Genomic DNA, 18,817 nt, shown 5'->3' on the forward strand with positions numbered 1-18,817 from the left:
TGTGCTCATGGGGGTGGTTGTAGCATCAAAATAAAAATGAACCGGTTTAATAGTTATAGCCTTTGCCCTTAATACTAGCCTAAGCTAAGACAGGATCTTGCTATGCCTACAAAAGAAACCAAATCAATACTGCAGATGGTGTCAGGTCAGACCTTAACTAGACTACTAGCCTAGTCTAATCTTTCCTGTGGTAGGCTATGTGGCTAGAGGGCATCTAGGCTAACCATGATTAGAATAATTGGATAACCTAGGATAATCCGGTCCTGGTCGTTTCGGCCGTAACATCCAAAACAACAAGACGTTATGTTTATGGTATTTAATGTTATGTTTATGTTATTTAACGTTATGTTTATGGTATTTAACGTTATGTTTATGGTATTTAACGTTATGTTTATGGTATTTACCATTATTATCTCGTGTTTTATGTACATCCCCAGGGGCTGGTACTAAACACGGCGCCCATTTTGCACGTAAACGTGCTTAAGGCCGAAATGACTTACGGCCGAAACGACCCGAATGCGGCTAATCTGCTTATATTACAGCTGGCCTACTTGTAGCCATGTCCCTTGGCCTGAGCAATGCCCAAGAGGACGGTGGCACCCTCAGTGCACCTTACATGGTGCACTGCAGACGTTAATTAAGGTTCTTTCATTCCTTTTACTGTGCCTCTGTTCGTATACTCATTCTCCCATCTTACGTCCCACACTGCCCTAAGAATGCAACAGCGAGGTCTTCCCCCTGTTACACCTTTGAAATCATCTGCTCTCAATTCCCCTTTTCAGCGCTGAATGACCTTCTAGGTCCCAGTGCCTGGCCTAAATATTATATTCCAATTCAGCACGCAATGTCTACTTCTAGGATAAGGATAAAGGCTGCGGCAATCTACTTACGCCTCATATTTGTTGACCATCGTGGACATATTAACTAGATGCAACTATAAAAATATATTACACTCAACTTCACGGACGCAATTACAAAAAGTGGTTGTAATATTAGGTTTACGAACCCGATATGAACGAAAATGTACAAAGGTTAACGTATTGTGTTTTTATACGGCTGCGAACTTTATTCCTACTGGCAGAGATTTTGGGTAATTTCTATTAGCAACATAAGCGACCTGCGACAAACTCCAAAGGTGTGTTCTGTCCTACATTTATTTTTTTTTAAAAGTTTTGCAGATGTAGGCACATATATCAAAAATTATTAAGCTTTATTTTATTTTCAATTACATAATAATATAAAATATATTTCTTCTATTTATATCTATGCCTTATGTTTTTAATTAATTTGAACCTAGCACAATACTTGAAACGCTAAACGAAACCAAATGAAGCCATCAAAACAACAACGTTATTAATAGAATGTCATACTTTCCTTATTTGTTAAATTGTCAGCTACAATTAAGAATTAAGATTAATACATGAAGAATAAATTATAAGAATATATTTACAGTGTTTTAATGGTACTTAAACAATTGTATCACTCTCCCCTTTTATAGTAGCAGTAATATGATTTCTTGCAAGGCAATAGTAGTAGTTCTAGTATCGTACCTATATATCGGCTCTTTGATATGGTGAACTTAATCTGGGTTGGCATAATTCATTTCAAAATTACTTTCTTTGAGCCTAAACTCTTTCATAAGTTGTTCTGAAATATAATTATTTATCTTAATACCTTCTTTCAGCGGAAACATATCCAGTTAAGTCGTCTTGATTGTACCCTAATGGTATTTATAGAAACGTCTTCACACTGATTAGGAATGGAATGGAATGGAATATAAAGCTGAGGTCAAAGGCCAAGCGCTAGGACCTCTGAGGTCATTCAACCCTGAAAGAGAAATTGAGAGTGGGTAGGTTTGAAAGGTGTGACATGAGAAAAACCTCGCGGTTGCACTATGAAATAATTGTTAAGAGAGGGTGGACAGCAAGATGGAGGAAAGATAATATGAACGGAGGTACAAGAAAAGGAATGAAATGGGTTGCACCTAGGGGACGAAGCTGCAAAGAACCTTCAGTAATGCCTACAGTGTACCCCGTGAGGTGCACTGATTGCACTACCCACCTATGGGACACTCATTAGGGTGAAGTTTCTTGTGTATTGTATAATTTTATTTTTACAATCACGGAACATGCATTTCATTTCTTTTTCTTCGACGCTTCCCATCCAGCACCTCTCATAAGCATTGAACTATCAGGATAAAAGTCTCTTTTGCTCCTAAGATACTTTTTAATACCTGGAAATTTTAATATCTAGAAATGTGTCAAAAATTTTTTCCCACCTTTCCATATGCCAAAATTCTTTGTCATAATTGTTCTTCGCATTCTAAAACGTTTCTGCTTTTGCTCTTCCTCCAGTATGAAGTATCTGCAAGATGCATTTTAGAGAGAAAGTTAATTTTCTACATCTTTATTTATATATTTCACAAAGTTTACATATGAAAAAATCAATGTAAGAAAGAAAATTATGGCCTGAATAGTACACTGCGATTTAAAGAAGCATTATACAGGTCTCTTTCGTTTCAGTCATCAAATGGTAAAATACAGGAATTTTTTTCTCTTTTTTACTTTAAAAACATAGTTCCAAAAGACGAACTCTGAGTTGTGGAATATATATACACTGTATATACATATATATATATATATATATATATATATATATATATATATATATATATATATATATATATATATATATATATATATATATATATATATGTGTGTGTGTGTGTGTGTGTGTGTGTGTGTGTGTGCGTATGTGTGTGCGTGTGTGCGTATGTGTGTGTGTGTGTGTGTGTGTGTGTGCGTATGTGTGTGCGTGTGTGTGTGCGCGCGCGAGCGTGTGTGTAATTCATGATACCATTTAAAAACATCTATCTATCCATTCTAATGAATCTATGTAAAAAATACCTCGGTGAAAGGGAATAAGAGTTCATATATTAACTGATATCTGTTTCGTAAGCCTGTTCCGCTTTTGGCAAGCGAAAACGCATGCTATACTTATTTTTTAACTTCATTTTGTTTTCCTGTCACTGAGATTGGGTGCTCTGTAAACAACAAAGGTTTTGTTCTGAGGGACATTCGTCCTAATGTGTTTGGTAGGGACTCCTTAATTGGCAAGGCACTGTCCAGGTTAGTGTCTCAACAGACGAATTAAAAGACCTCTGATAAAACGGCAATGACCTATAGCTATAATTCTAGCAATGAGGCTGTTGTCGGTGCGGGATGGCTTGGGAGTGGGCGGGTGCGGGAGGGCTGGACGACCGGGCGGGCGCTGGGAGTGTGAGGCGCGGGGAGGGGGGGGAGAGGGGACCAGACCAGCTCAATGCCGATCCTAAGCTGGGAAAATATAGGAACGGTTGGAGTCAAAAAGCCATCCGTCCGCAAAACATCTGCCAAAACCCACTGTGAAATGATCCGTTCAAGATAGGAACAGCTAGAGGCTCATTAAAAGCAGATACCCCGACTAGGGATTAAGCTGAGAACAGAAACACGCAGTAATAAAATGGTTGCTTGCCATTTCTTTCTATCCCCTGTCTTTACGAAGTAAAGACCGTCCATCATGGGTCAAAAGTGAATGAAAATTATCAAGAATCATTTCCAGTTTTGCCTTATAGTGTGTTTTAAAAATGTAGCCAGATCTCTTTAGCCGCAAAAAGTCTATGAAATATAATCGACAACACATCAAAAATACCTACTAACTGCTTTTAAAAATTATGAAAGTGGAAAAACGTAGAGTAAACTGGAACTGAAAGAAAATGTGAAAATACTAAACAAGAATATGACTGTCCTGATAGAAAGTGGAGGGAATGAAAACTAAATTCGATAAAGGCATATATTTATGGCGGATCATTAGTCTGAAGCAAGCAAGGCCTTTGACCCCCTGCAGTTAAATCCGAATATGCGAGGGCTACTTTACCCCCGACACCAATTAAGACGGTGGCGATAGGCCGCCGTTCCAATCCCCTCTCGACCACCATCGAAGTATGTTTATGTTTTCTTCCTTTCTTTTAAGACTGCCTGCGGCTGCCAATAAAACTTAGTAGCGGTACCTACAGGAGGCTTTTTCGATATGACAGCAGTTCGCCATGTTTAACAAAACAACAACAGATCGCTTTGTTGTATCAGGTTTAAGTTAATGTTGAAACGGATGTTAACATGAAACTGGATGAAGTGATAAATCGACACTTTCAACAGCAGAATTGAAATTCAGGGGAATCGTGCTGTTTGTTATAAAAAAAAAAGACATTTGACGAAATCTTAAGAGAAATGTACGTTCCTAAACTAAAAAGACCCTCTGAAGGCAAATTTTTTTCCTATAAAACTAACGCTTTTTTTAGTTCTCAAAACGGTAATTAAACATTTTAATCAATAATTGTCAGTGATGGTTATGTATCAGATGTTGGTTGACTATAAAATGGAGGGCTTGGATGTGACTGTGAGGAAACGATGTAAATAACGAAATGAAGGCTTTCAAACAATAATCCATTTTAATCCTGACTTGAGGATGCAAAACAAAAGCACAAGCACTCTCTCGTTATTTTGTTTGCCAGCTGATTTATGATTAATTTACTCTCTTACTACTACTGAAGTTTTACGTGGTTAATTACTTTTTATAGGCTTTTTACAAGAACAATTAATTTCATACAGTAGTAAGTTTTAACTGTTTACATTTGATTGAATGACAATATTAAATATAATAATAATAATAATAATAATAATAATAATAATAATAATAATAATAATAATAATAATAATAATAATAATAATAATAATAATAATTTGAATATACAACTCTTACAAGATCAATGCAGCTGCAGCAATTTCTTTCAATAGCACTTGCTTGAAAGAGGATTATTGCCAATAATAATAATAATAATAATAATAGCCTCTTCTGAAGTTTCCTGGACATATAAGCACCGGCATCAATCTCCCAAAAACTCGTTTGAATAAAACATTAAAATGTCCATCATCTATATTCTCCATTATTTTGCTCAAACAAGAGGTGACTCGGCCTCCAAGTAACGGTCGTTTAAGGAAATCCAAGTTTCTGAAGTACGGTGGGAGTCCCTTTGCCTGTTATCCGAAAAGGTTATCAAAATTTGCATTTATAATCTCTAATATCACCGTATTAGTCTATTAGATTAGGGAAGCCTTGTGCCAACACAGGGCCTACTCGGAGCTAACATTTAAAAATCCAGTATACATGTATTACTGCCTATTGCCGATGTTAAATTAAGGGGGATTCATGTGACGAGCACAGGCTCTTCGTCTACGAATCCAGGTAAAAAAGGTAAAGGCAAAAAAATCACAGAAGAAAAAGTCATAATTCTGGCTAGGAAAAATGTGACAGGAAAAAAAATTCACATTAATTTATGATGGCCGGTAACAAAGTCACAGGTAAAAAGTTACAGGAAAAAAGTCACAGGTAAAAAGTTACAGGAAAAAAGTCACAGGAAAAAAGTTACTGCAAAAAAGTTACAGGAAAAGTCACAACTTTGGCCGGGAAAGAAAGTCAGGTGATCAAACATGAGTATTCAAGTCAGCCACAGTTTATTTAAGTAGTATAAAGAATTTGAGTAATAAAACAAAATATTTCAAATCAGTTATTACCCGGCAATACATGGTTTGTAAATACTGAAAATATTTATAAATGATGGCATCACATGTGAAAAAATCACGTTTTGCCCAATATCTTAAACACAGCAAGGTAAACAAACAAAAATATTCAATAATTTATTTACAGAACGTGTCATGTACAGATTGAAAACAGCTTACATAATATGGTGGCATTACATGTGTATCCAGTGTTTTTGATGCTGTTGTATTGCTAGTTAATAACCAGTTTAAAATATTTTGTTTTATTGCTTTGTTAATGGTACTTGAATAAACTGTGACAGACTTGAATATTTTTGTTTGATTAGCTGACTTTCTTTCCTATGACTTTTTTATACGACTTTTTTCCTGTGACTATTACCAGCCACCATAAATTATTGTTTTTCCTGTGACTTTTTTCCTAGTCAAAATCGTGGCTTTTTTTATGTGACTTTTTTTCTGTGGCTTTATTACCGGCCATCACAAATTAATATGATTTTTTGTGACTTTTTGCCTAGGTAAAATTGTGACTTTGTTACTTTTTTTTGTAACTTCATTACCGACCATGTCGGCTACAAAACAAGATGTAAAAAATAATGTTAGTTGGCATTTATTGATACCTTTAAGGATTCTGTGTTTATTCCATAGCAGACATTATATTAAAAGCTTTAGACACCTCCAAGGACAGATGGATAGACAGAATGTTTCATTTATTTTTCCATTGTGCTTGAGAAACTTAGCTTATTTAAGCATGTCCTGACCCAGTGCTTCTCTCTCTCTCTCTCTCTCTCTCTCTCTCTCTCAGAAGAACGTGATAACACGTTAGCTTCATGAATATCTATCCATATGAATAATTTGTCTTACAGAGAGAGAGAGAGAGAGAGAGAGAGAGAGAGAGAGAGAGAGAGAGAGAGAGAGAGATTTTCTCTTAAGCAAAATTTACCATGGCTCTCGGCAATTCTATTTCCACTTAGACTTGATTGATATGTACATACCTCACTGCATAGGTCTGCAAACTGAATAAATTAACTTTTTCTACGAAACGGCCGCTAAATCTTCTACCCGCCCACCCCCTCTCCACCCTGCCCCCTAAAACTGAAATGGCATTTCACCCAGCAAACTAACATTCTTTTATTTGTTTGCCACAACAGCCAAATCGTGACATAAATCTAAGGGACCTGGCTTCTGATATCAGAGATTTTTTATTCTCAATAATATTCTTAGAGAAAGAAGACAAACATCACTCATTCATACCCAATTACTGAGCTTTGCCCTTCTCGATGGTCACGCGACTATCGCGACCATGAGGCCTATTTATATGTTGTGTTGATCGCAAGTAGTGTATATTTAAAGGACCTTGGTTGATCCCAGCCGGCAAAGGACCTCCCTCGTCGACATGAAATGGGCTTCCTGTTCTATGAATTATTTTTCTCTAGAATGAACAGTTCAAGTCACCTTAGCAAAGAAAGGTATATTTTTAAATTAAAGCGCCGTAAAAAAAAAATCCCGCACAGCTTGAAACTATCTAGGCAAAGCCGAATGTTTAGAGAACAATTATTTACGCAAATCTGGCGCGTCAAGCTTGTGGAGCAAAGTTAACCAGCCGTTCTTTTTAAATGCTTCAATATTCCCTCAGTAACACGACCGTATCTTTATTTCATTCTATCTTATAAGTATATTGTGTTTCCAAGCTGGCAAATTTACATATTTAGCTCCACCTCCTGCATGCAGATGTTTTGAGTAGTGGCGATGCCTGTGCGGTTTGGGTTTTATGACCACCTTGGAGGGATAAAGTGCTCGAGAGTGACCTATTTGCGAAGATTAATCTTCGAGAAAATTTTCCTCTGAGACGAAGAGACGACCCTTTATTCTTGGGCGAAGATCCCCTACAGGAAGCTAAACTCCCTTGTCAAAGGCACCGCATCTTTCTAATCTCTCCCCTCATCTCCAAAACTCCCTACATTCCATTTCCGTGATCCTTCGACGCTGGGAGCCAGTTTATGATCGTTGATCCTCTAATTGACCCTCTGGATTAACCTTGGAAATCCTACGTGAGCGGTTTAGCATGGTAAACAATGCAAATGTAAAAATCTGTTGATTCTATGCTATGCCTGTTCATGAATGTTATATACGAAGAAAATTTATTGACAGACCGATGCTACTGAGAGTAAAATAGATCAAACGATGCTTACTCTGCCTCTGTTTGTACTTCGAGATTAAGAGATCCTTATCTGATGTCGAACGTAGAGGAACCCTTTGGAAACGTTTTCAAGTTTTAACCTCCTCTTGTTTTTAATTTAAATAAGAACATTCGCGTCTGTGTGAATTTCTTAAATATTTGTGTGTGCGGTTCTTCTCATTAATTAGAAAATACTTCAAGAAGAAGTATCGAAACCATTAATAAACATGCTAAGTTAAGTCTGAAATCGTTTACCCCTAATGCGTATCATAATCCAGCCCTGGGGCAGCGGGGTTGTCGTTACTGGGTGTGCAGCCAGTATAAAAAGGGGTGACAGGTCACAGGTCAGTCAAATTACTGGCTGCTCCAGTAGCAAGAGCCCGTACCAACACAAGGCTGACAATCTTGAACACCACAGGTCAGCCACCCTTTGTCTACAGATCTCTGTCAAGGAGTACCAGGCTACTCTGCTCCATCTAGAAGACCAGACTCCGGGTTTATCAGGCAGACTCGACTTCACTTCGACCGTTGAGATGGCGCCTTACGTGGAAGCTCGAGTCAAAGGCAAAAACTTGCCCTTCTTACAGCAACTTTGGGCGTCGCGAGAGTTGGGAGGACCCGACTTAGACTTGAAAATAGTGTCCGACGAGGGAATCGTGTCGGTGCATCGCCTCGTCATATCCCTGGCCTCTCCCATCCTGGCGGCGGAAATGTCCAACGCAGCCTTCATAGACATGCCTCATATCACACTCTCGGAGCTCAGGCTCTTCGTCAAGATCATCTACGGAAGATCCTTCAGAGTCTCATATACGCGACTGCCCAGACTCAAATCCATCTTGTCACGGTACAGGGTGTCGATGCCCTCTTTCGAACTGCACGACAGAGAAGACATACCCGGAAACGCCCTACCCTAATGCCCAGTGGCGCCAAGAGGTTTCGAGCTGTGGGTGTTTGTGCTTTCGATCAAGAGAGAAATTCTAAAACAGAGCCTAGAAAAAGATCATGTGCGGACAGAGAAAGAGAAGAAAATTAAGTGAAATGGCAAAACTTGAAAATATGTTAAAAGGAAACGATTGTGAAAACAGAAGGAGAAATTTCGGAACAGAAGTTACCTCTGAGGTGACTGAAAAGTGTTAGACATCTCTAACGTAGTTAGAATTTGACGAATTTACCTCTGGAAGAAATTTGCATTCTATCTATGTTAACATTTTTCGTTCAATTGCATTTTTATAATTACATAATTTTACGCAAATGAAGTTGCTTGTTGCCTTAAATTCTTTTTATAATATGTTCTACATGACAGTTTATATCCGTTAAAGGATATTTTAACTTTGAATTATGGAAATAAACTAGTGACAGTTGAAATTTGTATTCCTAGTCCTTTGATATGAGAATAACATCAGATAGACCTCATTAGACACAAGGAAAAATGTTTTGAAAAGGAAGTTTCTGTTTTAAGTTAATTCCACATTTATCTTATTCAGTACCAGAGGCCACTGCTCTGGCTGAAATTAACCAACAGACGATACATCGGTCTGTCTCTCCAAGATTCAGGCCAAGATATACTTAGTTTGAAAGATTATTGTAGGGATCAGATAAATGAATGGATATTACATACCAGACAGGCTTTTGAGGACAAGAAAAGTGAGTTTTGTGAGCTGAACTTTCTCATTTAAACTAAAAATGAGTAAGTCACACGAAAATGGGACTTTTATGAAATTGAAAAATAAAAAAGTTTAATCATAGGTATGTTTTTTTCACAAGAAAGATATAACTTAAATTTGGTATAAAATAACATTAACTTTATATTTGCCACTAGTATGATTGACTGCTTGATTTATAGATTTTAGGCATTCATGTCAAGCACTGGGGCAACTATGGCCATTCAGCGCTTAAAATCAAACATCAATTTAGATCAAAATTCATTAAAACTATAAATTGAGGTGAAAAAATGTACCCCAAAAACATAGTCTATATACGGATTAAATTAATCATATTCAAAATATGCCAAAAAGGGTCAAGGTGGGAACGGAGTTCCTGGGACTAGAGAGAGAGAGAGAGAGAGAGAGAGCGAGCCTGAGCACGCGTGTTTCCATTTAGTCTCTATGGAAAAATCTACAAAGAAAAAAGCATTACAGATAGTAACAACCAAAGTTTGAAAAATGAAGTTACAACCAGCGATTGAAAAAATGCGGTTAAAATCAGCATTTGAAAAAATGCGGTTACAACCAGCGTTTGAAAAAATGCAATTACAACCAACTTTTAAGTTATCACATAGTTTAGACAACGATTCCTGGATTACTGATATACTGTAAGTCCCTCTTTTCTAAGAAGCATTTTCTCAACTTGAGCTCTTTACAAACCATCACAATTCATCGTAGTATATTGTTTACGATTCAACTGTTTCCAACTGGCGCTCTAATAAAAGACAGTACTGACTACTTTGTTTTAACTCTCTTTTCTTAAAAGTGAATTCTGTAGGCTAATTTTCCCCAAACATTTTCTTGGATGAATCTTCGATAAATTTTGTAAACAATATCGTGGTTCTACTAATCTCTCTCTCTCTCTCTCTCTCTCTCTCTCTCTCTCTCTCTCACCCACTTACTATATAATCTTTATAAATGTCTTCAAGCATATAATAATCACAATAACAAGGAACTGCAGCCTCATTCAGGTACTATTCTATTTTGCTGAGGGACAAAGCACAATGCTCAAATCTCTTCGATACACATTTCATTAAACGTCATTTCAATGACCAAAATCTGTGATTTGACCCTTTTATCTTTTCTACATGTTCATGTAACTAAAATCTGAAGGAGAATTTGATCTACGTAGTTACTAAAAGATGTGGCAATTATTCGAGTGTTTTACTAAGGCATGGGGTTTTAAAAATGAAGAAAAACTTCAGGCTTGTCCTGCCCAAGCTAAACTTGAAAGAATTGACTGATTTTTACACATAAAACTGGGATACAAATCATCTACTACGATGCAGCTCAATTTAGTTGTTTGGTTTTAAGAGACAAAGAATTGCTTATATGATGTTTCAATCCAACCAAAGAGGTTTGCTGGGCCACGTGACTTCTCTTGTCGAAGCTGGTGTTATGACAGTCATGGTCTAACTAACTTGAGTCAAAAGCCGTGATAACTGAATATTTAAAACTGGCTTCATCTTTAGTGTCTTCTACTTACGCTTGAAAGAATATTTTCTTAACTACTCACAATTCTATTCGCTAACCACATATTACAGTATATGCCTATCATAGCACACACACACACACAGAGAGAGAGAAATTTCTACGCATACCCTTTGTCCCCAAGTAAATAGCAGTCTATGATATCTGGTATTTGTATGCCCGTCCTCATCAGTGCAAATATGATCAATGATTTCTTGGCATTTAACGGAATATCGCGCAAAACGAAGAAAAAACAATAAACATTCATGACATCCGTGACTCCATAAGAAATGGCGACCATTCCATAATAAGCTTAATATGAATCAAATAGGCTTTATGGCAGCACTGCCTCTAGCTCCTTGAGTAGCGCGTACAGGAAAACAGCAGCTCATAGGGTGAAAAACAAAAGTGTAATCCCTGAGGGGGAAAACATACAAACAGCAAGCGCAAATTATCAGGCTGAATCTCAAGCCACAGGTCAAGAAAGACCGGGGTATCCCGCTGCATCTCTCTCTGCCTGAGTTCTGGCCGGACTGAATCCAGTCAAAAGCAGTTTATTTTTTTTTTTACCTCCTCTGTAACGAGCAAACACTAACGAGCAAAGAGACATTAACTATAGTTGTTTCTTATATCAGGGTCATTTTCATTTTGCTCGCAAATTTCAGCGAACTGTCAGCAGTTCTCAAATGACTTCGATTCCGTAAGGTTTTTTTGAATGTTTAATTCGGAACCGTAAATAACTAAGGTGGCGAGCATTAATTTTCCTCAATTACAGAATGCTGAACAAGAGTTTCTTTCACAAGTTGATTACTACACCTTTAAGAAAGTAAGAATAATTAAAAAATAAGCTTGATGGGTACAATATGTCTATTTTCACATTCTAGATTTAGAACAAAGTTATTAAACCAGAACAAAAAACAGATTATTGTATGCTTTGCCGCTTCTTGGCGTATTGAACCCATTGAACCTCGACTTCCATCGCAATGGAAAATAAAACCCAGTATACTGGACCAACGCCCCAGTCGCTATGGGGGCGCCAGGGGGTACTCCCGCCCCGTCAGATGCTTGGCCCCCCAGTTGAAATTCCCTTTGTAGCTAAACTTTAACCTTTACAGTATTTGATACATTTGCGCACTGTAAGAGTTGAAAATTAATTGAAAATTAAGCTCTATCATTTGAAATAGAGGTTTGATAATTAATAATAATCCTATTTTCATTCATTCACATGGATATGTACATTCGAGAATAGTATACTTTACTCATTACAGAATTGGTACATTAGCTTGTGTAATTTCCTTTGGCCCCCAAAAATATCTTGGCCCCACCTAGGAACCCCCAACACTGATGGAATGCCAGCTACGCCCACTGCCGAAAACAAACAGTGGGTCTCATCAGCTCTACTTCCCCGTCCACGTGTCTGGTTAAATATTCATTTTCAGTTAATCTCGAATTTTGTCTTTCTCAGAACATCTTCATTCGGTAGTCGTTAACATATTGTTGACCTGCTTTCAAGAATGTGTGGGGAGCATGTTTATAATATTGACAAAAGAAATTGACCGATTTACTTCATGTAAAGGTTTCTCAAAGCCGTAGTGACCACGTGTAATATATACATTATACCAATATATTATATATATATATGCATATATATATATATATATATATATATATATATATATATATATATATATATATATATATATAGAGAGAGAGAGAGAGAGAGAGAGAGAGAGAGAGAGAGAGAGAGAGAGAGAGAGGTGTAGTCTAAAACTCAAAGCGGATAAACTTCCACAAAAGTATTGACAGGTCACCGGCAGTTAGGAAGGAAAATAAATGGTGCAGACGTGGCCTGTGATAAATTACTGATTATCTCTCCTGCCTTCCCACTATCAGAGAGCCGTATCTCGGTCTAGCCTGGGGGATCCAGGTTCTACCTTTGACCGTCAGAAACTCGAGGCTTATTCAAATTTGGTTATCGTGGTGTGCTTGCCATGAGTAAGTCCTACGAACGCTTTACATTGACCGGCTGATTCTGACATGCTTACTCCTAAGTCGTATCTTATCTGCGTCAAGATATGCGTTCACCAGTCATAAATATACACGCATATATATATATATATATATATATATATATATATATATATATATATATATATATATATATATATATATTAACTTTATCACATACACAATTGTCCTGTGCATTAGTAGAATTACTAAAGGATCTCATTCAAACTGGATGGTATCGGATACTTGGTAATGTGGACTGTTTGTCCAAGAAAGCTTTAACTTTTTCTGAATAAACACTCCATTAGATACCATCCAGTTGAATAAAGTCCTTTTAGTAATATATATATATATATATATATATATATATATATATATATGTGTGTGTATATATATTAGGATCTCACTATATATATATTTATTCCATAATAGTTACAAGCTTTTTCGGGACTATAACAGTCCTCATTGTCAAGAATCGACGGTGTGTGTGATAGTTTGTAATAGATACCATCCAGTTTCATATATATATATATATATATATATATATATATATATATATATATATATATATATATATATATATATATTGTATATATTATATATGTATGTATATATAATACTTATATATTATATATACATACACAGTATATATATACTGTATATATATATATATATATATATATATATATATATATATATAATTATGAGTGCATGTATTTATATAAATGAGTACAATTTATGTTTTACAACTTTTATTACCGCAATAACAACGCAGAATAAAATATATAAATAATATATGGCCACGCAGAAATTTGAACAGAAGAGCACAAGATCTTCCGTATACTCTAACAGCATTCAGCGACAAGTGGCAGCAGATATTACGAATTATTCATTCATTGCAATTATGTTTCGTGGCTTTCGAATGTACATGAAGTAGTGTTACAAAAAAATGATTACCCCTGACACTGTTAATGCTTCCGCTGAACCTGTCACATAAATCATAGCCAAATGTTCTCCAATAGCGTGCATTATGCGCAGTCCGATAAGTCTTTCCGTAACAATGCGCATCTTCTCATTTGATAGCATTATTGATTGCTCATTCGTTATCGAGCTACCGAATTTAATGGCACTTACTTGCATGTGATAATTGAAGTAAAATGTTATGATTCCTGCGTAAATTTGTGTAATTTTCATCACCATGTTTTTACTTGTTTGTTAATATATACTACTTAAAACGAACCCGTTTAAATGATATTGTAGATACACTGACTGTGATTTCCAGTCTCATTTTGTATTTTGTTTAACTTTCATAACAAATACCGAGATTATCATATCAAATCAGATGTTATCCTGTGTCGTGAAACACAAAAATAGACAAGTGGAGCAATCTAGGAAAAAAGCTGATCATGCTGTAAATAGAACAAAAACAACATTTTATCTTAATCTACGCCTGCTTATCGCTCTCCAAATTCTAGAACGCAACTTCTCAAAGAAACAAATCGTATGTGGAATAGTCGATAAAAGCTTTTAATGGCAACAAGTTACAAGCACCCATTTACAGTCAAGACAACTGCGAATTATCGAAGCAACTGAACAAACACCTCTAGTCGTAAAGTTTTACAGTATAATTTAAAGTCGTTTTCCATGATCGAGAAATAATGCGCTCGAAAAATACGTGACTTCGGTCTATACCTTATTTATGTGACTGACTCGATCCAAATGGCATACGAAAACAAGTTTGTTTTGAAGTGGACTATGATTCACTTGTTGGTTAAATGGATTACGTTCTGAGAGAGAGAGAGAGAGAGAGAGAGAGAGAGAGAGAGAGAGAGAGAGAGAGAGAGGCATCATCTGACGTTATCGTATTTTCTGAACAACAACACGAGACTCAAGTACGGTGTCTCTCACGATTTTCCAAACCTTCTTGCTGTTTTGTCAGGGCAAGGGTTGTGCGCGGTGTGCCATATGAAATGTTCCCAAACCATTTGTTTTTTGTTCTGTGAATGAATGCAGTACCAACCTAAAACACGCTGATATAATTTATTTACTTTTTCTACTATTAAGACCTCCTGTAGTATTTTTGCACCAGGTAATAATGTCAAAAATGTTTTTTTCTTGAAACATGGCACAAATTTTGAACTACGTTGCCAGTTTTCCTAAAGGCTCAGGGTCAAGTTAAAGCTGCCCTCGGGTCATGTAGAGACGAGGTGGTCTTGCCATAGGTCGGCATGTCTTGGAGGAGCTATACCCGTAGGAATCTGTGTGCGCGTGATGTATGTATGTATGTCTATGTATGTGTGTAATTATTCATTTATAGGGGCGGGGGGCGACAACAGACAAACAGATGTATATGTAGTGGTCCCAGGTTCAATGTAGAAGGCAAGGATTATCCCAAGAAAGATCCAAGAGAGGATTTAAATGACAGTGGAATACATGACGTAAGAAAACATTCGCCAGGCTCACAATCATATATAATCTTCTTTTTCATTCTATCTTGCTCAATAACTGCAAATCTAACATTGAAAATGTGTTCTTACAAGTTACGATGAGATTCTTTACACTTTCCATTGGCCTTGTTTTTCCAAGAAACAGTCCAGATACCTTAGAGATATTTACTTTGGGTATGTTGGTGATTAGGCCCAAACAACTACCATTGCTCCCAAGGGTAAGGATTAGAATGGAATAAACTCTCACTTCCAGCCCTGTACATTCAGGAGCGTGGGAGGAAACGCCTAAAACGTTTTAGGATTGGAAATAGTATAATAACTGTTTTCAAAAATTACTTCATTTTCATAATTCATAAATGCCCTTCGAATGTAACAAGACCGTTAATAAACCATCAACCCCCCTGTAAAGGCTGGGGAACCCAGTCCTTCCCCAAAACACTTTCTAAATGTAGTCTCCATCTCATGTAGTTTAAAGTTATGACCAAAGTCAAATTCTTATTTGACCACGGAAGCCTGATATGGCAAAAAGTTGAAATTCTTTCTCTACCAAAATATGAATCTGTGGAGGTTCACTTTGACAATTTATGTTAAAAATTACGCCCCTAAATTTCTGCGTAATCCTTTTGATAAAAACAAACAAACCGGCTAACAAACTAGACCAGACATAAGCAAGATGTTTCTATCTATTTAAGCAAACTTTCACAAAAAGAAAAAATCGGACTGAAGAAAAAAACATACCAAAGACAAACCGCCCCTGACCATAAATGGACATCTCCATCAAGCAAGTCAATAATCAATCAAACTGAGAGAATACAGAATTGACTTCATATGCAGGTCTTCACAAATTAATAAGACTCTGCTACATGACTGTGACAAATTCCTCATAAATACAGACGAGGTCTTATTTTTGATTGCCACCCGACGTCCACACTATGACGACTTTTCATAAAGTAATATTTGCTTTTTGATTTAGTTTTACCTTCTCAATAAACCGAAGACGCGCTGATGTACTGAGCAAAAGTAAATGGCATTTATCGCTTCTTGAAATTGTTTTTACTTTGCATATTCCACGAGTCTCCATTTACAGGTTCGCGGGAAATGACAATTATAGTCATTTCAATGGGAGCGTGATTAACTGTTCTGATATTATTAATATTCGTGGTTTTGGCAAAAGTATTGTAAGCACCCGTTAGCTAGTGGGGTGTGTAATGCATGAAACAAGGACGGCATTAATTTTCTGGTTTCGTGGGTTACAGCTTTATGAAAGGTACCGAGAAGGGACTTTTGAACCTCCAGTGAAGGTTTATGAGTCGGTTATGTGGACATTTTTTCGCGCAAGGGTTAAGGGGGCTTAATTTTCAGGTCCCATTCTAAGTAAAATTCAACAGTGAAAAGCATGAATTTAAAATTTTATATGGTTCTATATATTTTTCAGGTATATATATATATATATATATATATATATATATATATATAATATATATATATATAATATATATATATATATATATATATATATATATATATATATATATATATATATATATATATATATATATATATATATATATATATATTAACTCATACATACGCGCATACATTCATAGTACGACAAATGCAGACTACATGAAAGGTGACTCCAGAGGTTAAACGCTTGGATTTACACGGCGAATTTAAGAACGGATTTGAGTATTCCCAAAGGAAAATGGCTTCTCTTGATAAGGACGAGAAAGCAGTGGCAACGAAGCACTGACCCAGAAAAGCAGCCGGTCTCTTCCTAAATTTGTTCTTCTTCTTCCCAATAACACGTTGACTGGTTGGTCTTCGTATTTTGAGCCAAGGGCTATTTGCTGCTTTGAGTAAACACTGTGTGTGTTTTCTTTAAATACATTTACGTTTGCCGCGTTACTTAAACACTTAACCCTTGTGGACATTAAATTTATGATAGGTCTTACCGGCACATACCAATTTCTGTTTGTGTCAACTTCGTTAGCTGAAAATGCCTGCTTTATTCCAATAGATTTTTGCTACTTTGGTTGAGAAGCGATTTATTTTATTCTTTTGCTCTAGTTGAGGACCACTTGGTGCTTTGATCTAACACCAATAACTATTAACTTGGATGAACTCCATGTGATACTATGACACGTTTCTTGTTTCATATTCATATTTCCAACTTCAGTTGGCCATTCGTTGCTTCACTGGAATTCTGATTACAAGAAAGCTCATTTCCATGGTGAAATTTCACCACCGGGAACGCTATCCGCATAAGTCACTAACAATGGATTTGATGAAATCAGAGAATAACTGAATTTAGTTACACATACATTTTAAGAGCGTCAAGAATTTAATATGACATTGTTCGATATTTAAGAATATCAAAACACATGAACAAAGTATGTGCTTATCCTCTGAAATAGCCAATAATGTATTTATCTTCACTGTAATTTAAAACTAGTCTTCGAATTCGCTCAGCATAATTAAAGCGTCCTCGCCTGCCTTCTAGATTATTATTAGGCTTTGGTAAGTTATCCAAATACAAGTTTAGGGGTGCAGGCGCCGACGACTCTCTCCATCTGGACGTCCTATCCAGTTATCTTCGAAGTAATCGATAACTTCTCTGAGGTTCAAAAGGGAAAACTTCATAATTACACCCAGTTTCAAATGCGTCGACTACTATTTACCGAGGTAAATAGCCATCGGATCCAACAAGCGCAACTTTACAGGAAAACTTTCACCAAAACTTTGATCTGTTCATTTTCGAATTCTGTATTTACTGAGACTGGAAAAGATGGGTTAAAATGCAGAGTGAGGGAGGGGGTCACGACTTACTAGGAGGGGGGGTTTCAGAGGGGAGAAGAGCTCCACCTCCCCCGGCCAAGTCAGGGCAAGGTATGTAGGTAGGTTAGGCTAAGATAGGTCTTTGGTCATTTTCTCTCTGAATTGCCTACTACAGAAATGCCTTCTAGGCCTACAGCAGCCTTGAGACGGGTCAAAACATTAGTGGATTTTCTTTTTTGACCATGAACAGTATACAATTAAAAGAAAATCAAAAGGTTTGTTTTAAATGTTCTATCTGCGTCCTTTATTCGCTTTATGTTAGTAATTGAAGAGTTTTTTAATTGAAGAGTTCTTCCTGTAGCAGATATCAGAATGCGATCTTCCACATATGAAAATTCTTCACCAGTTGATAATATTTTAATGCTAGAATGGAACTGAAGTATAAAATTTAGGCCAAAAGCCAAGCGCTGGTGCCTGTTTAACTCAGGAAGGGAAATTGGCAGTAAAAAGGTTTCAAAGTTGTAACAAGACGAAAATATCGCTGTTAAACTGAAACAATTGTTCAGTGAGGGTGGAAGGTAAGATGAAGAGGTACACTGACGACACTACCCAGCCTCCCTACGGGGTGTAATGTCCTGATGC

The 18,817-nt window shown here is 36.6% G+C and overlaps 1 protein-coding gene across 7 annotated transcripts in view; it reads right to left on the bottom strand.

Annotated features, from left to right (window-relative positions):
- The window catches only part of eIF4EHP (eukaryotic translation initiation factor 4E homologous protein), a 110,860-nt gene that overhangs the window by 83,534 nt on the left and 8,509 nt on the right, over positions 1 to 18,817 (bottom strand). For 4 of the 7 annotated variants that reach the window (XR_010855805.1, XM_067119537.1, XM_067119539.1 and 1 more), the window contains exon 1: positions 891 to 1,100. The exons of 2 other annotated variants lie outside the window; for them this stretch is intronic. Coding sequence is in view for 4 of the 5 variants with exons in the window: in XM_067119537.1 (XP_066975638.1) it covers positions 891 to 919 (29 nt within the window). In the remaining variant the exon portion in view is untranslated. Of the gene's footprint in view, positions 1 to 890; positions 1,101 to 2,278; positions 2,302 to 18,817 lie in introns of those variants that run through there. One more of the 7 variants, XM_067119540.1, reaches the window with a different exon arrangement.

Source organism: Macrobrachium rosenbergii, chromosome 17, assembly GCF_040412425.1.
Source record: "Macrobrachium rosenbergii isolate ZJJX-2024 chromosome 17, ASM4041242v1, whole genome shotgun sequence".
In the NCBI taxonomy this organism is placed as follows: domain Eukaryota; kingdom Metazoa; phylum Arthropoda; class Malacostraca; order Decapoda; family Palaemonidae; genus Macrobrachium; species Macrobrachium rosenbergii.